The sequence below is a fragment of the Notechis scutatus genome, chromosome 3, assembly GCF_049901735.1.
Source record: "Notechis scutatus isolate UNSWTSFEM ecotype Mainland chromosome 3, rNotScu1.2, whole genome shotgun sequence".
In the NCBI taxonomy this organism is placed as follows: Eukaryota; Metazoa; Chordata; class Lepidosauria; order Squamata; family Elapidae; genus Notechis; species Notechis scutatus.
In genome coordinates this window covers 33360291-33385592 of record NC_142011.1, presented here as the reverse complement: position 1 = coordinate 33385592, position 25302 = coordinate 33360291, and the positions used below count along the sequence as shown (strand labels likewise).

At 39.2% G+C, this 25302-nt stretch overlaps 1 protein-coding gene across 2 annotated transcripts in view; it reads right to left on the bottom strand.

The window, feature by feature from the left end:
• NECAB3 (N-terminal EF-hand calcium binding protein 3) overlaps positions 1–25302 on the bottom strand; it is a 99248-nt gene that overhangs the window by 37194 nt on the left and 36752 nt on the right. For both annotated transcript variants that reach the window (XM_026681685.2, XM_087959434.1), the window contains exons 2-5: positions 24672–24696; positions 20002–20110; positions 1074–1099; positions 22–119 (exon numbers count right to left, since the gene is read on the bottom strand). In XM_026681685.2, the coding sequence (XP_026537470.1) occupies positions 22–119; positions 1074–1099; positions 20002–20110; positions 24672–24696 (258 nt within the window). The remainder of the gene's footprint in view (positions 1–21; positions 120–1073; positions 1100–20001; positions 20111–24671; positions 24697–25302) is intronic.

Here is a 25302-nt window from a genome sequence, read left to right as displayed (position 1 = left end):
TGGAAATGAACTCACACTTACCAGTTTGGTTTTATCCATAGCTGATAAGACAGCAGTGTTGAGTTGCTCCAGAGCAGACAAAACATGTCTGTATTCTCCAAGATGTTCTGTGAAATAGTCTGCAGCCGAAAGGGAAAAAATGCTTTTGTTACTGTATTCTGCCACACAACCCCCCATTCCACTTGTAAGTCCTTCTCGAAATATTTTAAATACAACCTACAATTTTCTTACTCCATCCTCCCAGCCAGGGGTGGGATGCAAATTTTTTACCTACTGATTCTGGGGGCATGGCTAGGTGGGCGTGGCTAGGTGAGCATGGTGAGGTGGCCATGTGACTGGGTAGGTGTGGTGTTTTGTTTTTTTTTGGCCTACTGGGCTTCAGAGAAGCCTCCTTGGAGCAAAAACGGGGTGGGGGGATGCTGTGTGCCCCCCCATGCTCCATTTTTGCTCCCAGGAGGCTTCCCCAAGGCCCAGTCGGCCAAGAAATAAAAATCAAAAAAACCTTTTTTGCTACTGGGCTTCAGGGAAGCTTCCTGGGTGAAGCAATAAAACAGCAAGGGGAGGATCAGCTGTGCCGTGTGATTTAGATTAGCTAGAAAGCAAGAAATCGGATAATTTCCTGCTTTTTTAGCTAATCTAAATCGCACGGCACAGCTGATCTTTAGAAAACAGCTGATTGGGGGGGGGAGGAAATACCTTGATCTTCAGAGCTACCGGATCACCTGAACTGGGCTGAACCAGTAGAATCCCACCCCTGCTCCCAGCTCAGGAAAATTTGGAGCTTTCAGGGAACACCTTCAGGTGACAATCACTGCATGTGATGCATCGGCCCAGGGGCCATGAGTTTGACAGCCCTGGTCTAGAATAACTTTGGGAATTTTGTCAGAAATGGTCCAAGCACATATCTAGGGCACCATACTGGAGGAAAGAACAAGCTTTTGTCCAATGTGGGATTATTCTGGGAAGAAAAATAGATCACATCTAAGAAGGGGGCAAAACATCCCACCCCCTAATATATCAAGGAAAGTTAGGAAATATATATTCCACAGCGAGAATAGTTATTGAGTACTTACCACACAACTTCTCTGTCTCTAAATTGCTGTAGAAACACACATAAAAAAGGAAAAACATTTATATGAGATGATTAATAAGAGCTTGAGGGGGACAGTTGCAGAAAGAAGCAAAATGGAAACTGGCAATTAAGGTTGCTGACTTTATCTTCATTTCAAGATTATAGAAATCAGCATTAGCTGAGGCCTTTCAAAATATATCATATGGTAGACCTAGGTATTGTTCTGTTTAAATCTATAAAAACCTGTTATATATAATTTTAAATATTGGTCTTATGAAGGTGCTATTTAGTCAATGTATTTAGTCAATGTATTTAGTCAATTACTATACTGTACTACAAAATATGATAAGTCTGAATGGGAAGCCCTGTAATTATGTTATCTGACTTAACATTGTTTCTGCCAATCAGAGTTATGGTCTAGAGTTCTGAGAGGAGAAATGACAGGGAAGTACATGGTGTGATGACCCAGGGTGGGATACAAAACAAACACAGTCACAGAAAACAGGTGAAGCCCCTTTTATTCCTTCAGTTTGCTTCCAAGCTCCGAATGTCTTTGACGGAAGACAAAAAAACTCCCATACAGTTACACGAAGAAGAAAAAAAGCAACACAAACCAGGCAAGATAAGGGCTGGAGGGGTGTCCACGGATAACACATACTGGGAAGGACGCCAAACTCAGAGTGGAACTATACACTAGAGATATTTACACGATTTGTTTCCAGTGTTTGCCAGTACGCAGGTCCAAACTCTTATTCAGTTGTCACACCCGCAGCCCATGAAGAGGATCAAGGCCCTCTCCTCCTGAGGAGACCATGTCTCTCCCTTATCCTCTCCTCCCTGTGTGCCCTAGGATGGATAGGGGATGGGCCTAGGTCCTCCTCTGACTGTTCAGCCAGCCTCTGCCCTTCCCCAGCCTCCTTCAAAACTTCCAGAGCCACACTTCCACTCCCTGTCAGCTGTTTCTCATCTCCCTCAGAGTCAGTCTCCACCAGGGGCATGACACATGGGCAAAGGTCCTGCTTCTAGAAGGGAGAGGGGCAGTTAAAAAATATGAGATGAGACAGAGAGAAGGGGAGAGAAGGAGAGAGTGGGGAGGAGAGAAGGGGGAGAGAGAGAGTAGTAGGGGAGCAACTGCAGGTATTGCTTGGCACACAGTCTTTAGGCTATCTTGCTCTAATGTTAATGATTTTCCATCACCAGATCCTAGTATTTCTATGTAAATAAGATGGGATCAGTAGATAGAGTGGAGATAGGAAGGAAGCAGAACAAATGCGGCTGATCGTCATATTGAAATTCCCTTTTCTAAACACACTAGACAGGTTTTTCTCAGGCTTTTCGAGATAAGGAAATTTTGCCTCTAAAACACATGCTTTGTTGGGGGAATATTTACTCAAAAGAAAGTCCATTGAGGTAAATAAATACAGGATTCCATATGATACTCTCTTTTTCTCATCTTGCATACTGTTTCAGAGTTCTCTTACAGAAGACAATTCTTTTCTAAGTTTTCAGTGGCCATTGTAAGTTCCCCACAGTGTCACATTTGGCTTTCTGTCCCAGTAACACCCCTGTGCCATCTGTTTCACTGAAAATAGATGCTTCTCATGTTTTTTAAAAAGAAAAATGGTGAAAAAGAATATTAGAGGGGAATTATATTTCAGTGCCTTTGGCAGAAACAACAAATAGAGAAACCAAGATGGCAACTACTTCTGGCTGAGTCTGACACCCCAAAATACTTCCAAGGACAAGAACCCAGATCAGCCCCCTGCAACATTACTGGAACCTAACTTGAAATCTAACAAGACATAAAACAGATGAGAATCGACTCTTACTTCCGCACCGCAGAAGCAACTAAAATGTGAGTAATGGAGCCCCAGCCCCAGGAATCCTTTCACCACCAAAGACTATAATAATGCAGCACCCAGCACTCATATATTCAAATACATTTCACTTCTTCAACTCTCCAAAGGCTCTGCCCAAATCATCCCCTGGAATGGGGAGATAACCTCCTGGAGCAAGCTCCTGGCATGCCCCCATAGTAATTATATCACTAAACCCTTTCCAAGAGGCTTGCCTTCTGCCTGCAGAAATGTTACTTTTTATATTACAATAATTAAATGAAATTGCAGCCAAGGTAGACAGCCTCCAGCAAGCCTTGGATTTACAAATCCCCCACAGCAACCTGTGGATTAATATGACATGGGGATGTCATGATGAAGTCAGCCACATCAACACTCCACAAGCCATATCTCCAGATATCTGGAAACAGTTAATTTAATTAACCACCACTGTGTGCTCCAATTGCAGGCCATAGCTACATTCTAATGCACAGTCACCTGAGAGTAAGCTCCCTTGAATACTTTGGTTATTGCAAAAAAGGATCAATTCAATTAGCTGTTATGCTTAGTTTGATTAATGCATCAGAACATGGAAAGCCACTATGACTAAGGAAATTAGCTGCTTTAAAACAGGTAGTGGTAGTCAGAGACTGAAGTGATTCTACTAATTAATCAGTTTCTGGATGGTTTTTCATACGGTTTTTGAATATATTCTTTTTTAACATTAGATGCTAAGCTTTCAGGATTTATGATGCCATTTTAATAAAAGCATTTAAGGTATTTGATGGCTTTTTTGCAGCTAAAGATCTGTATGTGTGTGAATGACCACACTGCATAAAAACATATTGCTTCTTGTTTCCGCAAGGAAGCCAACTGCATTTTTGTACTTACTGAGCCCTTTTTATCTTCTGAATTTGTAACAAACATTAACCAATTAATAATTAAAATGCTGAATAATTTATTGCTAAGGCAAACCTCAAGAAAACCCAAGCTGCTAAGATGCTGTAAAACAGAATGCTGACTGCGTAGATTGCAGAACAGAAATATTATGCTTTAATTGTTCTTTGAGTAATAAATTGCATTGGTTGATTGCTTGTACAAAGTGCTTTATGGTATATTAATTCTTCACAGCCAAATTTTCTGTGGGCAACTCTAGGAGCAAATACAAAAATGGCACTAGTCATTTTCAAGTTGTTTTGCCAACATCAAATTGTGCTTCTTTTTCACCTCTTGAAGATACGGCAGTATACAGTGGGATAATGGTACTAATCATCATTATGATGCTGATAATAATTTAGCATTCATACGAAATAGTGCTCAAAACTCTTCGATAAAATTTTATTGTTTATACAACTTAATAAAGATGTTCTTTGCTTTTATTTTTGCATTTCCAGTGAAAGGCTGTAAGACTGAATGGCATTGACTCAATAAGATCACTGTGAGTTGGGGTGAGGTATGAATCATGGACTGAATCCATGAATCATGGATTGTAGAATTAGTAGCAATATATTTACTCCCTGACCCTATACCAGAGGTCTCCAAACTTGACAACTTTAAGACTTGTGGACTTCAACTCCCAGAATTCTCCAGTCAGTTGGCTGGAGAATTCTGGGTGTTGAAGTCTGCAAGTCTTAAAGTTGCCAAGTTTGAGGACGCCTGCCCTATACCATCATGGGCCCTGGAAGGATTGTAGAACTGAGACAGGAGGCAAGCAAAAGTAACACCCACAACATCAGTCCACAACAGAGGGTCTCTTCCTGGCCCTTGTGTTGTATAGGTTTCTTTTCCTGCTTTGTTTTTATAGGAAAACTGGCAGGTCAGGCACAAGGGAATGAGTACAACTTCCCATGAAGATAAATGTTTTTTTGAGAGAAGGTTTGCAGAAATACCTTTTAGTGTTTAAAGATAATTTGGAACATTTTCCAAATAAAATTAACAATACTTTCATTACATGTTCCAATAGATGTATTTATTTTTTATATGCTACAGAGAGATAATCAGAACAAGAGAGCAGGATTAAGAAATCAAATTAGTTTATTTTGTTATGTGTACATCAAATTAGTAACACATGAATCTTTGTTGTATTGATTTCATTTATCTCCTATGCTTCTTCTACAGAACCAAAGAAGGTATAATTGTTTCTTCCTGCCATTTACCTTCTTACTCAGCAGAGGATAATGAGAAAGTATATTATAAATAATCTCAGAAAGTAGTTACTACAGTATAGAACTATCTTCTTCATGAATTACCATGGTGTTTGTGGCTAACTACAAAACATATATTTACCAATAAATTGCCCAAAAGGCAGAGATCTAATTACTGGTTAAGTGGACACATTTCTAAAATAAAATATTATTTAAACGAATGCATATAAAACACAAGTGAGCCCTAGAGATTTTTATAAATAAAAATGATGCTAGAAACTGATATTTTGCTCTGCAGGATGCCATCTTCCTATATATTTATTTTTAATTAAAATCACTTAAAATGGTTAGATGAGAAAATGTGGTGCATATTAATGATGGACTCAGGGGGCTTTTCAGTGAGAGCTTGGGGTTTTTCCTGAGGATGGGCACTTCAACTGAGGGGTTAATCACTGCCTGGAATGGGTAGATGGATCAGGCTTTTGTTCATATTGCCCTTGTAGGTATGTGGATTGGGGGCACCATTTTATAATGCTTATCTTCCTTTCTACAAGACTGGTTTTCAGTTGGTATTGGTTGAGGGGTTGGTAGCTCCCCAGGCCCCTCCTTTTGGGTGCTGCGTCATTCTACTCTGTCTCCCAAATTTTCAACCTCTACAATAAATCATTGGATGGAGTTATCTGCTGGTTTGATGATACTCAGTTATATATTTCTACAGTGGGATGGCCAAGTTAGACCAGTGCCTGGAGCCTGTGTGGCTTTGTATGAGAAGGAATCATCTCCAGCTCAAGCCTAACAAAATTGAATGGCTCAAAACTGAACAAAAATGAACAACTTCATCTGGTACACCAGTTGCTCCCTCTCCTAGATTGAGGGGCCTTTCAGACAGAATGTTCACGTAACACCTCTGCACTAGTCACCAGATTCTGAGTGTGATTCAAGGTTTGGATATTACATACCGTGTTTCTCACATAATAAGGCCGGGCCTTATTTTTTTTTGACCCCCGAAAAAACGGCTAGGACATCTTTTCGGGGGTGACTTAATTTGACCCTTGCATCCTCGGGTGGGTGGGTGGGCGGCGACAGCTTGGCTATTCAGGAGACCTTCGGGTTCGGGCCACCGTTGCTTTCCCTTCTCCCTTGCTGCCGCGGCGTTTGGCGCAGCCACGTGCGGCCAGTCAGGGCTCCTCCCTGCAACCGGAGCCCTGAGGAGACACTTGGCTTCAGGCGCTCCCGTCTTCCCTTTGCTTTCAAAGGTAAAGCGAATTATTTTACAAAGCCTCCCCTGCCCGAGAGGGCAGCCCAACCCCACGTGGGGAGGCTAATTTCCCGGGGCCTCTTCCATTCCTCCCCGACCTCCCTACACTGCGCGCCTCTGACACGCCGCTCCCTTCAGCCCAGCGAGCTCTTCCACCTCAAAGAAAGGCCAGGCGGGTGGCTGCGGAGCAGCAGCAGCGGGGCTGATCCGCTCGCAGCGGAAACAGCCACCACTCGTAGCCCGACGCGGGGAAAACGAGCGAGGTTAGCGCCCGCCAGCCCGGGCGAGATTTGGGAACGAGGGGCAGGAGGAGGCACGCACACACACACGCGGCTCACTTTCCCAGCTCTGCCCAGCCCTCACGGCTCTGGCGCGGCCCTGGCAGGATGAGCGGAGGGTCCGGCGGGGAGGCGCTCGCTGTAATTGGAGCCCTTGGAGCAATACCTAAAGGGCTAGCTCGCTATTTGGAAATTCTGAATTGATCAGATTTGAATACCCTGATTCTACAAAAAATCACCCTACTTGGAACAGCTTATATCCTCCGACAGTACCTCAACAGTTCCTAGGTCCTTGGTTAAGACTCGAGCTGTTGAGCTACCAACCAGCCCCAAAGGCTGTGAATCTCACTAAAGATTAACCATTAATAATAATAATACCAGCAGAATTGCAAAAAACTGCACTACTTGGAACATCATACAGTTTAAGAAGATATTTGGACGATACCTAGGATGCTGGCTGTATCAACCATCAGTGCTAGTCAATGATATTCGTGATACATTTTAAATGTTCAGTTGATTGAGTTTCATGTTTAATGAATAAAAGAGATGATAATAATAATGATAATGATAATAATAATAAAAAACTATGCCTACACACAATGGTGGCCCTGGTATCATGTTTCACTATTGAGTAGAGTTAAAGGGCATATCTCTTTGGCTCTTGTCTAATGCAATGACTTCTAAAGAATTCAGATTTTTAAGGTACTCAAGGGCATGCTTTCTAGGACATGCTTTAACAAACAGAATCAGAAATATATTCTGGGGGCAGATTCAGAATATAAATTGGCATATTTTTTTCTACTTGATAACATCTATTTACTTAGAATATTCAGTCAGCAATCATCACTGTGGGATTAAAGCAAAGATGGAAGGTGTCTCTCTCTGCGGGGGTGTGAATGGAAGGAAATATTATGAATAGGCAGTCTAAAATATTTATCTTCCCAGATGTCAGCCTTTTCCCTAAAGGATTGGAGACACACTGGAAAGTATGAGACTCAGCCTTTCCATAATAATCTCAATGTCATAATTTACTCTTTGCGTCCCATTGTTTAGCCAACGTTCTTGCTATGTCTCAAAACAAACCAGCAGTTGGCATTTCTTGAAAGCCAATCTCCTAGCGAAAATGAAACCAGCATGCTATTTTTCTTATTTTTCGTTCATATTACAAACATCATACTAAATTAGAATGTATTCTATTTGGACTGCTCTTATTTATTTATGTGTTTGTCAAATTTATATGGTCCCCTATTTTACCAGATGTGACTCAGGCTGGTGTACAACGATCAAATAAAACAACAGTATAACAATCATTATAAAAACAATATAATGTGGGTTATCATTATCAAAAATTAAAATATTACTTTAAAAAATTAGAATACTGTATGAAAACTACAAATGGAGAGTAAACATAGCAACCACTATAGAGGAGCCCCCTTAAAATATCTTCAGTTCTCTGGGATTCCCAGGCCTGGTGACATAACCAGATCTTGAGGGACTTCCTAAACGTTAAGAGAGATGGAGCTAACTTTCGGAGGGAGAGGGTGTCAAGTGCCAAGAAAATTCTAAAAATAAAATAAAAATCAGGAGATCCAGACAGTTCAAATAGGTATAACGATTTATTATAAGCTTGAGCTCTCTGCAAGAATTTGAACTACTAGCAGTCAAGGGAAATTAGCAGGATATAAGAGTAGAAGGAATTCAAGGTGGGCTGGAACTAGTTCTCTTGTGGGCACAAAGGGACTCATGACTGATGATATGTTTGGCCCTTCCCTCAGGTTCAGCCTGGCCATTTCCTATAGAGGGTCACAGAATGTCTCATAAGATAGGCATCATGGCAGAAAAGAGCCACATCTTGGGACCTATCAAATGTACATTATTCGCAGATGGTAGCATAGCGTGCTTTTTGTGCCAGATCTTTCTGAGTTAAAATGCATTTTCTTAATATGAGAAATGAGGCATAAATTATATATATACTCTATCCTTTTTCAGGGTAAGCTATGTGATGTAGAACAGGGGTCTCCAACCTTGGCCACTTTAAGCCTGGTGGACTTCAACTCCCAGAAGCTTTGCTAGCTGGGCAGTTCTGAGAGTTGAAGTCCGCCAGGCTTAAAGTGGCCAAGGTCGGAGACTCCTGATGTAGAATGCAGAGACGGAATACGAAACAAATAAGCAAAGAAATGGAAGCCATGAAATGAGACAATCATCTCTAAAGTCTCACTTCTCTTTTTCAGGATTTCATCAATTCCATTCAGTCATGACTTTCTCAGTCTTACACTTCCTCTCAGCCCGTCCATTCTCCCTTCATATATAGGTAGTCCTTGACTTATGACCACAATTGAGACCAGATTTTCCAGTGCTTAAGTAAGGTGATTGCTAGTGAGTTGTGTCCAATTCCATGACCCCTTTTTGCCATGGTTGTTAAGCACATCACTGCAGTTGTTAAAGGAATAACACCATTACTAAGCAAATCTGACTTCCCCCATTGACTTTGCTTCTCAGAAGCTGGATGGGAAAGTCATTAATGGTGATCACATGATCGCAGGAATCTGCAACTGTCGTAAATACATGCTAGTTGCCATACGGCCAAATTTTGATCTCATGACCATGTCAGTTGTTAACTGTGAGGGTCCATTGTACAGGAAGCCACTTTTTTCAGTGCCATTGTAACTTTGCATGGTCACTAAATTTCCTTAGTTTAGGAAGGAAGGAAGGAAGGAAGGAAGGAAGGAAGGAAGGAAGGAAGGAAGGAAGGAAGGAAGGAAGGAAGGAAGGAAGGAAGGAAGGAAGGAAGGAGTTTATAATGAGTCGAAGGGAGGGTCTCAGGGAAGTCCTGTATTAGCACTTGGCCACCACAGGTGCCCCTGACATGAGTCCCATGCTGTGCCTACCATGGCCATGCCTACCCCACAGCCCTCCAAGGTCAAACACAACTCTGATGTGGCCCTCAATGAAATTGAGTTGGACACCCCTGCTTTATATCATCATAAACAGCTATCATATATAGCAATTAACCTTCAAGACTATGTTTATACAAAATATTCCATATTGCAAGCCTATTTGTTTCATATTATGCATTAACTGTATTAAGTATTATACAGTAAATGTGTACATGTTCAGTGTGTAGCAAAAGAGCAAAAATTTGGTCTGTACACCATTGCCCAGCATAAAACTGGCACACACTTTCCAAACTCTGCTCCCACCTCTTATACCTTTTCAATTAGAATTCAGTTCCTAATCACTGGGTAAAGCTGTCTTGAGTCTTTCAGTCACCTGGAGAATTATGAGGCTCTTGAACCAATAGATCTGAATGCTCAGGAAATGTATGCATATGCTCATATATTCATACACACAATATCTAATATTAATATCCAAGGTGAGACAGCAGCTCCCAATTCTAGACATGACTATCTAGTCAGGAAAGTGACAACCCATGACAGACACCTTTCATTCTGTTTCGTTCAGCTCTCCATAGGCAACAGTAGTAAAAAGTCACTCAGTCACAGTAGCTTGTTTTTCTAGGGACATCAGCAGCCTGTCAGCTCCAATCATTCATTGGGAACAATTATCTTAATTAGGCTAATGTAACTGAATGCTTTTTAACTCTCGGACTGGCTACAAAAACTCCATCCTGGAGTTGCTATATACCTTTATTTGTTTTTTAGATGACCTTGTTGCTAGAGATTGAGGTTAGCTTAATCACTTTTTTAGAAATGGCTTCAGGCCAAGATTAAGGAATCATTAAGGAGAAGCTATGCTACTGCTCCCTGGGATGGGATGTTACAGAAGATAAAGCACATTATATTGGAGTTGACACCATTGACAGAAAAATCCAGCTCTCAGCTATGCATGTTTTGAAAAATCCACATCCCCATGAGCTGTTAAATAGATGCTGAATTTATAGAGATGCCTACTTCCTTTTTCTATTCACCTGAAAAAGTACATTGCTCCTAGGTGCTGTTATGCCACCTAAATTTAGATCAGTATTGTGACAGGCAGATATATTTTCGCCCCATCATTCAGCTTCTCTCAAGTTCCTCTGTCATTCCTCTTTGTCATTTTTTTTTTTACTTTTCTGAAGTCAGAGTATTCTAGGGTGCTTCCAAATGGTATTTTTTAAGGGAGCGGGGCAGAGATGAGTTATGTTTGACCTATAATAATATTGGGATTTTTTAAAAAAATCTTTCTTCTTATCACAGACATATTCAAAAGCCATCAGAAACAAAAAGATGCATTAGCTGCAAAATTATTTCTGAGTGTAACCCTATAAATTGTCTATCTATTAAACAGAGATGATGTCTTTGTGCAACGCTGTATGTGTTGTGGGAGGAGGATACAGTGGGTGGCAGATGATACAAGCTAAGGTTCAGATATTTTTTTTTTAAAAGCCCTGGATTGTGTTAAGTTAAGTTATTTTGGAATTTATTATGGAACTTATAGCTTTCTCAATTCAAAGTGGCAAGAAACTATTTTATTAAATTTTGGAAATCATGCGGATAAAATTTGTGTTTTGTTAGAGGTTCAGGAGCCACAAAAAGGGAATGGGGAACGGCATTTAAAGGTTACAAGCTGCTTCTCCCTGGCCTGAAGACATTTTTATTTTTATTTTTATATAGATATTTATATTTAGCAGCTATAAATGAGGTAATCAACAACATTATGCTATGTAGAGCTCCTGTTTGTATTTCATCATCCAAGATACTCCATTTCCTTTCTTTTCCTATCTAGTTTTTTATTACAATTCCCATCAGTAGACTGGCATTACTAATTACCAAACAGGACTTTTTATGACCCCCCCCCCCTCTTTTTAGTACATTTTAAAGCATTCAGGTTCTTGCACACTTGTTGATTACTCCATCTTGTGCATGGATAATGCCATATATTCTTTCTTTACGCAGATAACGGAATCTGCTATTCTTATAAGGTATCAGAACTACTTATTTTCACATCTCCTCATCTTATTCTATGTCAATTATTTCAATATTAATTTTAATATCCAATAATCCTGTCAATTATTTCAATGTTAATTTCATAAGCTGATTCAAATAATTCCTTTTGTCATTTCTTTCACATTACTTGGATTCTAAATGCTCTTTCTCAATAGGAACCTCAATAAAGTTTAGGTTTTTTTTTAAACAAACAAAACAAAACAAAGCTACAGGAATCATGAAAGACAGAAACACTGAAAAGATGAAAAAGATGGTGCTGTATAGAGCTATCTAAAAACAATGAAATTTACATCTGACACACAGGAAAGTAGTTGTTCTTTCTAAGGACTTTCCTGCTAATTATTGCATGATTGAAATAGAGAGTGAATATGTGCTAAGCTGACTTGCCAGGGCCTGCCTGTTTGTTATCAGAGTATAGATGGTTTGAAATCCCTTGATAGCAACCTCCCTTGTATTGTTGGCTGGGGATGACAGGACTTCCATAGCACAAGAGGCTTGAATCCTTAATTCAGACTGAATTCAGACATGACGTGCATTGTTCATTTCTGAAATAACAGAACAACATTTTTCAAATGGCAAACTTAGAGAGTTCTCAAACTTAGAGAACTGTCATATGTTACCAACCTTTTGAAAGACTAAAATAGTGCCTGTAATTCACTGGTCAGCAGATTTTAAAGCATTGCAAGAGCTTTTGATTATTTATTTTCCACATTTCACATACTTTAGCATCTAACTGTTGCTCCCAAAAACATGAATGGTCTATAAAACCATATATGATATAACCTCCTCCTAATATTTCATTTTCTTTAACAATAACAAGAGAAGCAAACAATAATGCATCAAACATCACTATAAGTTGTTTTTAGGTCACTTGTTTAAAAGAAACTGAATGACTACAGACCAGTTGCTCTAACATCTGCAGTTATGAAAATCTTTGAAAGGCTTGTGCTGTCCCACCTGAAAACTATCATGGATCCACTGTTAGATCCCATGCAGTTTGCATACCGAGCAAATAGATTGACAGATGATGCTATTAATATGGCTCTGCATTACATCCTACAGCACCTTGAATCTCCAAATACCTACGCAAGGGTCCTCTTTGTAGACTTAAGTTCAGCATTCAATACCATCATTCCAGACACTCTTCTAAGTAAATTAAACCAACTAGTAGTACCTGGACACACTTGTAAGTGGATCATAAGCTTCCTAACAGACAGGAAGCAGCAGGTGAAGCTAGGCAGAATCACATGGGATCCCTGTACAATCAGCACTTCAGAGGATAATTAGGACTGCAGAAAAAAACAATTACTACCCACCTGCCTTCCATCAAGGACCTGTTTACTGCACAAGTCAAAAAGAGGGGTGTGAAAATATTTACAGACCCCTCACATCCTGGACATAAACTGTTTCAACTCCTTCCCTCAAAATGATGCTATAGAGCATTGCACACCAGAATAACTAGACACAAGAACAGTTTTTTCCCGAAAGCCATCACTCGGCTAAACAAATAATTCCCTCAACACTGTTCAACTATTTACAAAGTGTGCACTACTATTACTGTTAATCTTCTCATCACTCCTTATCACCCATCCCCTCCCACTTGTGACTGTAGGACTGTAACTTTGTTGCTTGTATCCTTACTATTTATATTGACTGTTTCCTAGTATGATTGTTAATGATTGTTAATTGTACCCTATGACTATCATTAAGTGTTGCATGTTATGATTCTTGATTCTTAAAGAATGTATCTTTTCTTTATGTATACTGAGAGTATTTACACCAAGACAAAGTCCTTGTGTGTCCAATCACACTTGGCCAATAAAGTATTCTATTCTATTCTATTCTATTCTATTCTATTCTATTCTATTCTATTCTATTCTATTCTATTCTATTCTATTCTACTCTACTCTACTCTACTCTACTCTACTCTACTCTACTCTTAAAAGAGACATTCCTTTAAGCGAAAAACCAAGAATGCATCTTTTCTCATATTCCTAGTCAAACATCAACAAATATATTTAATTTTTTGCTTTGGAAAACAAAACATTTGCCTTCAGTTGATACATGGATCAACCAACCATTGAAATTCCATTACATTAGAACTATACAGTTAGCCTATGAAAATATATTTAATTGAAGAATAGTGCTGCTATGTTTTCTAGAAGTGACTCCTTGATAGGCTACCAGATTTGAACTGCTCTAATTCTTGTGATCATCTGGATTTTTTCAGCCCAGATCTATTAGCCCTATCACTTAATAAAGAGAAAAGTCACTGGAACTAAGATGCAGCTTTCCAGCCTTAATGTTACATTAATTTATTTAGTTTATTTAGTTATTTTATTTATTTAGAATTAAGTTCCTGAACACAGGAGAGCTGCTGCCAGCCAGTATAGACAAGACTGTATTGGTCTTTCAATGGCTACTAGTCATACTGGCTTAATATGTCCTCTGGAATGAGCGACGTTGCTGGAAATATGAATATATGAAGGAGAATTTTAATGTCCTGGTTTCCTACAGATGAGCATCTGGCTGGCCGTGTAGTTGAAGGACTATATTGGCCTGATCCTACATGATTTTCCTTATTTGATATTGACTTGGGATGAGCAGTGTTTTCTGATTCATATTTCCCAGCTGAGTTTGAGTATGATTCAGTGAGAAAGAATACATAAATTTTCTGGCATGAATTGAATAAAGGCAACTTTAAAAAAGCTTTTGTTCCCTGAGTCAAAAGCAGAATTTCCATTCCAGGCTTAAATTGCAAGTCTTTATGTTTGTAGGCATTAGTTAATGTCATATATGATTGTTCAGCAAAACAATTGCTCTCTTCAGAAGTACTAGCAATTTTTGCTCCCAAGGCAGTAACAACTAACCGACTGATTCCAAATAATGTTTGCAATGTATAGACACCAAAGTTAATTGAATCAGTTCTGTGGATGGGCTTTCCACAACAACAGATACCCAAGAGACAAAATTGCTTATTATTACATTATAGCAGACAGTAAGGTTCATATCAATGAGAAAGATGGCTGAATTCACACTGAATCTGAGAATTTACCTGAAACCTATATGGAGATATATATGGATACAGCCGCATACCCTACTCTAAAGGCCAGCTTTATATTAACTCTGCAGGATTTAATAATTGAAGTTTCACCCAAAGATATTTTGGAGAAGTTGTTTGATAAGTGATTAAAAAAATATCTTTTGAGTTGTGCACCTTAAAAATCCAATGAATAAATAAATGTGAGAGGGGAAGGGGGGAAATTCTTTAGATATTCAAAACAATCTTTTGTATTCTAGACAGGCTGTAATTTTTCAGATCTTTGAATATGAGACATCTCTGATTTTGGTAATTATACACATCTTTTATTTTTTCTTTGCAGACAGAAGGCTTTGAAAGTTTTTTAAAAATCTACAACTGATCGGATCAGAGACAACTAAAGTATGCTGTTGCAGCTTGAGTTTTTGTAAAAATAATGGAATAAAATGGAATAGAATATTTAAGGTTATCCTAAACCAATTTTTCTCAACCTTGGCAACTCACAGAATTCCCCAATGGCCAACTGGGGAATTCTGGGAGTTGAAGTCCACATATCATAAAGTCGCCAAGGCTGAGAAACATTGCCCTAAACCAACCTGTGCTCTCCAGCTTTGTTGGATTAAAGGTCCATCATTCCCAACAATTTTATAACAGGCCATAAGAAGGAGTGGAAATAGAGCAAGCATTTCTCTCATCCATGCAAAAAAGAGTGAGAAAGGCATGGTTTTTCACTTTGTCTCAATACTAACAAATGGGAAGATTGCCATATCATTAAACTAATGTATAATCTGGCTGAGAACTGCTACACTAGTGTGAGATGTAAATTTGGTACAGCAACTGCTTTTTTTTTTAATGATGATGGTTGGTAATATATCCAATCATAAATGAACCAGACCAAAGAAACAGCAAGAAAAAAAGTCACAAGGCAATGCCCTTATTGAGAGATTGACTGTTTCTTTATTAATTATAAATATACATTTCATATTGAAAATATGTTTTCCCCTCCAAATGTGGCTCTTGGGCATCCTACTTCCCTTTTCTTTCTTTATTGATGGTGACCACCTGCTTTTCATTTATGCAGTAAAGATTTGCTCATGCCACTCCAAGTATGAGTGGCTCTACACTATACAGTTGTTTACCTATTGCAGAAGTACAGATTACTGCAATAACTGATTTATCTGAGCACTCATTATTTAAGGCATGTGAATGTGTTGCACTGACATGAATATTGTCTGCTCACTTGATTATGGCTCAGATACCAGAGCCTGTTCTTTCTGATGGAAGCCTATGTGGAATTCTAAAGTATTTTTTTTAACTCTCCTAAACATTGGTTAAAATAAATCCTGGCTTTGTTTTAAATCAGGAGTGTCAAACTCACGTCGTCACAGTGGCATCACGTGACATATCGGGACTTTTTCCCCCTTCACTAAATTGGCATCCAGTGGTGGGATTCAAAAAAATGTACTATTGGTTCTATGGGCGTGGCTTGGTGACGTGGCAGGGGAAGGATACTGTAAAATCTCCAGTCAGAGGTGGTATTCTCCGAACTACTCAAAATTTCTGCTCCCAGTTCTCCAGAACTGGTGAGAACCTGCTGAATACCACCTCTGCGGACATGGGCGTGGCCAGTGTTTGACACACCTGGCCTGCAGGCCAGGAGTTTGACAGCCCTGTTTTAAATGCAGATACATTTCCAATACTGGAATGACTTGCTTAAGCAGTGCTGTTTTCTTAGTAAATATCTTATTTACATTGGCATGAAAATTGGTACATTTGTCAAGGCTCATCTGATAAAAGTTTCACATGAACTATGTAAACTAGCAGACAATGAAATTGATTCCTTGTCTAAATTATAAAATGGACAGAGGAAGACAGTGTAAGGGACCTTAGTGGAGGTTAGAGTGTACCAAAAAATTTTAAGCAGAAAATGCAGAATGACTTATCAGGAATGTTGTATCAAAGCTATAGGCATTCAGTTGTAAGACTGGTCTAGATAACATGTATGTCTTCTAATTATATGGGTTTTTTTATGACAGATAACAAGTTGTGATAATTTACAATCCAGTCATTTGGCTCATCTCTTTTCATTTGTGGTAGTGTCATTTCTCATGTATTCAATATGTGTACATGATTGGCTTCTGGCATCTAATGTATAAGCAGCTTTTTTAGCATTAGGTGCCAAAAGCTGAGATCTTGAGCAGAGATCAGTCAAAATGCAGTATATCAAACACAGTATTTATAAGATTCAGTTGGCCTTTGGATGTTATCTAGACTAACACCTTACTCTTATTTGCACAGAGACTGCCAGGTGGATTAACTGTATAGATATATCTTCCATTCTTTGGATGCAGAATATGAAAGTTGCAGTTGGCTCTGGCTCTTAGGATATGTACACTACAGTCCCTTAAAAGTAACCGCACCATGGCACATATTCAAAAAGGAGAAATGCACTGCAGAAAACCATCACAGCTACAACCACACAGCCAGTTTGGTCTAGTGATTAGGGCACCAGCTAGTGTTCAAATCTGCCTTAGCCAAGAAAGCTAGCTGGATGACTTTGGGCCAGTCACTCTCTCAGCCCAACCCACCTCACAGGGTTGTTATTGGGGGGGGGGAAGATTTGTTGGACATGTTTGCCACCTTGAATGATTCATAAAAATAACAAAGGCAAGATACAAATAAATAAATAAACCTAATTTTCACACATGAATTATAGTTTATGCAAAGAGCCTGTAGTTGTACGAGAGTTTACTTGAGAGTTTTTATAAACAATAATGGAATAAAATGGAATAGAATATTTAAAAGCCTTTAGTTGTAGAAACAATGAACCTACACAAGGTACAGAGGTTCTGTCCACGTATCCTCTGCCTCTAAAAAAGTATAAATCATGCAAAGGGCCCTCTGCATGTAAAGCATGTATACTGTATATTGTCATATACAAGCTGCAGTCAACTTGCTTTCCTCCAGGGCCGGGGTTCCCACCCTCTGGGCTACGGCCCACTAGTGGGCAATGAGCTGTTGGCAACTGGGCCATGAAAATGGCAGGCAAGTGCGCAGGCATATGTGCATCCCCTCGTGCATGAGCAGTGGGCGAGCGTCTGCATGTGCACCCCCTTTGCGTGAGCAGCAGTTGCACACCACTCATGTAAATGGAGCTGCGTGCACACTTGCCAGCCATTCATGTGGAACAATCCCCACTACGCACAAACACACACACACACACACACACACACACACCAGAAATTCTGCTCCAGGGGAAACAACTTAGAACTGTAACTTCCAGAATTCCCATTCCCGTACTTGTTGGGAATTCTAAAGCTAAACTATGGTCTATCTATAGAGTTTGGGTGGGAGATGAGACACTCCTTCTTTTCCCCTCCTATTCATTAAACATACTTAGTCATTTGAGGAGGATTATTTGCATACAGTCTACCCAGGTAAATTCTGCATTGCTAATTATTACATATAATCAACCAACAGGAGCTCATGTTATTTTCTATTTGGCCTTGCAAACATAAGATCAGGGGTGGGATTCTACCAGTATCGCACCTATTCGCTAGAACCGGTTGTTAACATTCTAAACAGTTCGGAGAACCGGTTGTTAGAAGAAATTACTGGCTTAATCCTGTAAGGAAGGCAGGAAAGAAACATTCTGGTGTTGCTTATAGAAACTGCCTCTCTGTTAACCCTTATTACATTCTTGGCAGGACTAGACTTCCTGTCTCAGGAACGTCTCTGGAATTTTTCCCCCCTCCTTTGCTGGTACTTTGCTTGTGTGGAGTGACCATTCAAAGTTACAATGGCACTGAAAAAAGTGACTTATGACCATTTTTCACACTTATGACTGTTACAGCATTCCCACAGTCATGAGAGGCCAGGCGAGGAGATGCGTGCCTCAATGTGAGTGATATTAAGTTGGCCACGCCCAGCCAACCACATGATCACCAAGCCACACCCACCCAGTCACATGACCACCAAGCCACACCCACCACCTAAGCCACGCCCACAGAAACAGTTGTTAAAAATTTGAATCCCACCCCTGCATAAGATGTTGCCTAATGCAAGCCTTTGATCTATGGGACTGAGTACTGTTGACTTTATGCTGACTGACAATATGCTTTCCTAGATTTCAGACTGGAGTCTTATTCTGATACTACTATATGTCAAAAAGATTTCTGGGTGTACTTAGCAACATCAAACTTTGAGGGATAAAAATAGGAATACATTGCCAAAATCAAATTGAAACAAAAAAACTAGAAAAATTGTCGAGAAAATAATAAAGGGACTAGATATTATACATAGATGGAGAAACAAGGCATAAGAAAACAATCATCATTGAGAAGAATCCAAACACATTTTTAAAAAATACAAATGGGTTAATTTGCCTTCAATCTCTTGATCTGCCAGAGAAATGTGTTTAAATTTCTCAGTTATTGTCTACAATAAAAGTAAATATATATTTCTGGAAAGCCTAGTGGCTAGGCAATTGTGAATTAGACAATTCTTAATTCAGGTCTTACTTTTGCTGTGAACTCAGTAGATGTTACAGCCTATCCATTTTATCTTAAAATCTTCATATGCGATATGGGACATACTGAGATTGATTAAATCATTTGTTATGCTATAGCTGTGATAGGTAGAATTACACTGCTTGCATATCCCATAGATCATTTACATATTATTTTAATGTGCCCTTGGACAAAAATAGCAAATCTGATTTTGATTCATGGAATTCAGGCATACTGCTGTGAAGTTAACATACTATTTTACTTATGATCAGCCTGGACTACTCTTAAAATAGCATTAATTTCCAGGTCTACCTTCCTCAAAATCAGTAGTGCTTCTGTTTTCAAATAAAGAAGCCATATAAATTCTTTAGACAAAATGTATTGCAGGTTTACTGAATTATTAAATTGTACCATTATAAATCTGATGGAAAGAAAAGGTCATTGAGCATAAAACTTGAGTCTAAACCAAAAGCATTTTCTTCTGCATATTTTGGTGAATATATATTGTATTCTGGAATTTTAAGACAAGATGAAATAAAACTATTCCAACTAAAATACAATGAAAACATTGTGTGAAGCATGAGATACAAAATCATCCAGCTCATCATAAAATGCTTATATTTCTGCTAACTACATACCATTGTTTGCTTAAGGGTTCTTCTAACAACTGAAAGCAAAACAGGGAAAAATTCTATCCACAAAAATTACATCCTCTTTCCTTTTCGTGAATGGCAGCTGCTTTTTAGAATTTCAAATAGGTATGTTTGCAAACCTTCTGGGAATGTAAATGATTAAGCCAATAACTTTTTGCATGAAAAATCTGTGATCTGCTATGAACCTATAACTATTTCCAAGAAGGGGTTTGGTTAAGTACACATGTCATTTTTTTAAAGCATATAGATTATCATCCCATTACTTACCCTGAATGATGCCTGTCAATATCATTGAACAGTTTCCACAAGTCCTCAGAGTTGAGGATGCCATCAGCACAACAGTTCTTAAACTCTTCAAATGACAGCTTCCCGTCATCTACATTTAAATAAAGAAGTGGAATAATTATATTTTTCTGAAAAGAGAACAGGATGACCTCTCTACTTAGCATGCTATATATGATTTAATACAACATATTCTATATCAGGAAAACATTATGAAAACCCAGGTCAGGTGAGAATTGATAAGCCTCTGTTTAGCAACAGTGATTGGGGCACAGTACCTTCCCCTTGGTGTGACTGAGGGATCCCAAGTGAAACTGCAGATCATATCGTGGCCGGCTATAAGCAGATGACATATATCAATCTAGCATCTGATTTCTTTTAATCAACTTATGACCACAACTGAGCCCAACATTTCTGCTGCTAAGTGAGACATTTGTTAAGTGAGTTTTGCCTCATTCTACAACCATTCTTGCTACAGCTGTTAAGTGAATCACTGCAGTTGTTAATTTAGTAATCCGATTGTTAAGTGAATCTGCTTTCCCTATTGCAAGGGTGTCAAACTCAAGGCCCGCAGGCCGAATCCGGCCTGTGGGGTGCTTAGATCTGGCCTGTGGGGCCACCCTGGAAACAGCGAGGGACCGACCCACGGTGCCTCTGCCAGCATGGCCTTCCCAAGTTCAATTTTCATGGGCAGAGGGTTGTTGGAGGCTGTCACAGCCAGAAACAGAGCCCGTGAGCCCATTTTTGCTGAGAGAGTGCTCAGGCTGCCATAGGTGCCTGCAACATGAGTGACGTCAATCTGGCCACACCCACCCTGTTTACACCCACCCCAACACTCCCCCCGAGGTAAAATACAACCCTGATGCGGCCCTCAATGGAATCAAGTTTGACACCCTTGCCTTATTAACTTTGCTTGTCAGAAGGTCACAAAAGGAGATCAAATGACCCCGAGACACTGTGATTGTCAACTATAAAACACATATACATCCTGACAGTGATGGTCATAAATATGAGCCAGTTGCTTAGCATCCAAATTTTGATCACGTGACCATGGGGATGCTGCAACAGTTGTATGTGTGAAAAAAGATCATAAGTCACTTCAGTGATGTTGTAACTCTGAATGATCATTAAATGAACTGCTGTAAGTCGAGGACTGCATATATAAACAATGCTGCACTTTAGTGATTAGATGGCATACCAAGACATTGGTATTTGAACATAGATCTTTTTAACATTTATATTTTTTTAGCTTCTACTGATTGCTAGTCCATGTATGATATGCCATACACTAAATAAATAATAAATAGCAACAAAGATCCATTTAGAAATGTCAGTGATTCAGGGTTATCCGTAAGTAATAGCTTCTACATCATAATAAATGAGTGTGAAAATCATTTATACCAGGGCTGTCAAACTCACGGCCCATGGACCAGATGCATCATGCTCTGGCCACCTCCATGCCCAGTTTAGTGAAGGGGGAAAAAGTCACGATACATCACTTGATGCCGCCATGAGGCTGTGAGTTTGACACCCCTGATTCATGCCAACAGTGGCAGTGGCATATGTAGGTGATTCAGGGCCAAAAGGAAAAGCAAAATGTTTTATCAATTAGAGTACTATTCTGCAGCACTACTTTGGCAAGAGTCTTGAATTGAGAGAAAAAATTCATTTGGTTTGTGCTTTGGGACTACTCCATGAACTTGAGCATAGCTGTGATTCTCTTTCAGTGTTTACATTTCTGAAAATGTTGATGCATTGCTTGTAACAAATGCAGATAAAATGTTAAGTATATGCTACTATCTGCTTTATATATGCATTTCAGTTTAGAACAAAACAAAATTCTGAACAAGAGTGCATGAAGGAAAAAGCTTACATACTTATATTAAGAGAAATGCTTGCAAAAATGAACCACATTTTTTGTACAAATTGGTTGCGGGAATAGCAACATTAACTTCCATTTACCTCGAGGGTACATACTTGTTTAATGTAGCTAGAAACTTGCATTTAAAAGCTAGTACTTTTAAATTTTCTAACTGAGCGAAACTTGGCGGGGGGAGGGAACATGCATGTGTATGTATCTGTGCCATCAGCTGCCTATTCACAGTCACACATTCAGGCTGTAAAATCTAGAAAGGGATTATTAATGTATTATCTAAACCTGCTTATGGAATTCCTGCAACAGATCATTAACAAAGCAAAGTTGATAGAAATACTCTGCAAGGGCACTGAGACCAAGGGTGGGATGCTACCAGTTCGGCCCGGTTCTATAGAAAGTAATGACATTTCATTACTTACCCTCACCAACACCACCCCGCAACACCAGTACTGGCAATGCAAGTTACTTTTATCAATGGGGGGGAACCCAACACTCATAGCACTTGTTGGGTAATAAAACTTTTGCAAGCAGATAACCAAGCTCAGAGAGCACAAATACTTTACTACCGGTTTGGCCCGGTTCTATAGAACTGGTAGCACACGCAAAACACACTCTCACTGAACCGGTAGTAACACTGGTTGAATCCCACCCCTGACTGAGACCAGAAGTTTACATAATTGTCCTCGCTTAATGACCACAATTGGGACCAGCTAAGCAATGCAGCCATTCAGTGAAATATCACATTACCTCAGCAGACTTGCAATCTCACCTCTGCTAAGTCATTAAGCAAATCGTCTGTGATCATTAAGTGAGAGATCACGTGACCATAACTTGCGACTCTACTGCTGGTTTCTCCATTGACTCTGCTTGTCAGAAGCCAGCTGTGATGTGCCCAGATGTTAATCACCTGGCTGTAAGTATGCTGCAATGATCATAAATGTGGGGACTGGTTATGAAGCTACTTTTTCAGTGCCGCCATCACTCTGAAGAGTCACTAAACATTAGATACATTCACTTTTAACATTCAAAGTAGTAACCTTGAGTAAATTGTGAAGGTTTCTCTGTCCAGTCATGTCTGACTCCACTACTTTTTAAAAAATACATCTTGGTAACACAGCTGATTACAGTACAGCCAGAGGTGCCTATATAGAGGCGAGTTGGGGCAAATGCTGATAAGTACATCATGATATTATCACACCAATCATGTGACTTATGTATTTGCATCAGAAATCATATGACTGTGCTGGCTGAGGAATTCTGGGAGTTGAAGTCCACAGGTCTTCAAGTTGCCAAGGTTGGAGACCCCTGTCATATCACATGTACTAAGTGGTATTATTTGCATTATGATGTCATGATGTATTGTCATTTTGAGTTCCTTGTAGTTTGTTACTGATTTTCTTGAGTTTGATCTGCTTTCTTCTTAAGATGGAACTTCCTATTAATAAACAAATAGGTGCAAACATAGTATCATGAAGCTTAAGTTAAAATTCAGTCCTGAACATGTTAAATAAGGATTGACTGAAGATAAACATAATGAGTGGATTGATTGAAGTAGAAAGAATGATTGACAGGGAAGACAACATTCTTACGAATAAGGGATATGATATGAACAAGTGTCATTGTGATAAGCAGTGGAGAAATGCATGAAAAAGCATTTAGGTATTAAAAGTCCACCATGGGTTACAAAGTAGGCTGCAGTACTAAGGCTATAAGTAGGTATGCTATAGGAGTTTGTTTATTATTAACAAATTTGGGCACCTGTGAAACTTAATTTTCCGATATGACAAAGTTTCTAGTGCTTAACACTGGAGAGAAAACTTAGGAAGCTGTAAGGGTTAGTATAGGATGAAAGTCTGGGATTTGAAAAAAAGAATATTCAGATCCCCATAAAATTACAGATAGATGTATGACCATTTGTTTAATGACTGTTCAAAGTTATGACAGCACTGAAAAAAAGTGACTTATGACTGGTTCTCGCACTGACCCATATGGTCACGTGATCAAAATTCAGGTATTTGCTATTTACATCCCAAAGTCATGTGATCATCACTTGTGGCCTTCCCAGGGGCCTTCCCACAAGTCAATGAGGAAAGCCTGATTTGCTTAATGACTACACGATTCACTTAACAACCAGGGCAAAAAGATCACAAAATTGGTCGTGACTCAATGACTGCATTGCTAAGCGATGAAAGTTGCATTCCCAATTGTGACCATATAGCAAGGACTACCAGTATTACATTTTCTGGATCATTTTCAGCCAGTTACTGTCTCTCAGCCTAATCTTGTGATGAGAGAAAATTGGGGTGTGAGGGAGAATTGTATCTGTCAGCTTGAGTTTCTTAGAGCAGAGTTGAAATAGAAATGTTTTTTTTTTCTATTCTGTTTTTAAAAGGATATTTTAGAGTACGCAGGATTCTATTAGATGACTTGATTGCTCATCTCTAGTCTTTGAAATAGGAAAAGCTGCATAGTGGAGTCCCTGGAGTTCTCTGAGCTTAGCTGTTTGCTTGCTGACATTTCATTACTTACCCTCACCAACACCCACCACCAACACCAATACTGACAATGCAAGTTACTTATATAACTGGTGCGGGGGGGGGACGGGACCCAACACTCATAGCACTTGTTGGGTAATAAAACTTTTGCAAGCAAATAACCAAGCTCAGAGAGCACAAATACTTTACTGTTCTAACCTGAGCTATGTGTATTCCCTTCTGTTCAAAAGGCTGCATAAACAAGTGGCATTGCTTAAAAAACAGTCACGTACTCATTCACTTACCGTTCTTGTCAGCTCTTCGAAAAATCTGAAAAGAAAAACATGTTTTCAAAACAAGCTTTATGGGTAATCCTTTTTTTGTATATGCATATCACTATGTGCATGGCTGTGAATCAAAACCCACCCATATTCAAGATACAGTAACATCTGCAGAGTAAACCAATTCCATCAATGTGAACAGTACATATAAAGCCAGGACACTCTGTATCCTTTTTAAAAAAGATATCCCCCTATTTAAACCTGCTCTGTAGATTAAGGACTGTCTAATCCAAGTCTAGTTTAGAGATAAGATCTTGAAGTTGCCCATCAGTGCTTAGTCAACTGAATTGAAAACACACTTCTCATCTCATCAGTCTTTCCTGTTCCTGTCATCAGTTTGGCACCTAAATATCTCCAGATTAAATATCCCTAACAAGACCATTTAGAAGACTTAATTTCAAGCGAGTGGATAATTCTGAATCTGATGTCTCCATGAAAAGAAATGGAGCCATATTTATTGGCTCACAATCCCTGAAGTCAAAGGTCTCACATTTTTTATTACATTTCATTTAATACGTAACAGTTTTACATTTGTACTCAAAATCTCAAAGTCATTAAAATGAAAATGTAAATGAAGACAAATAAATAAAAAACT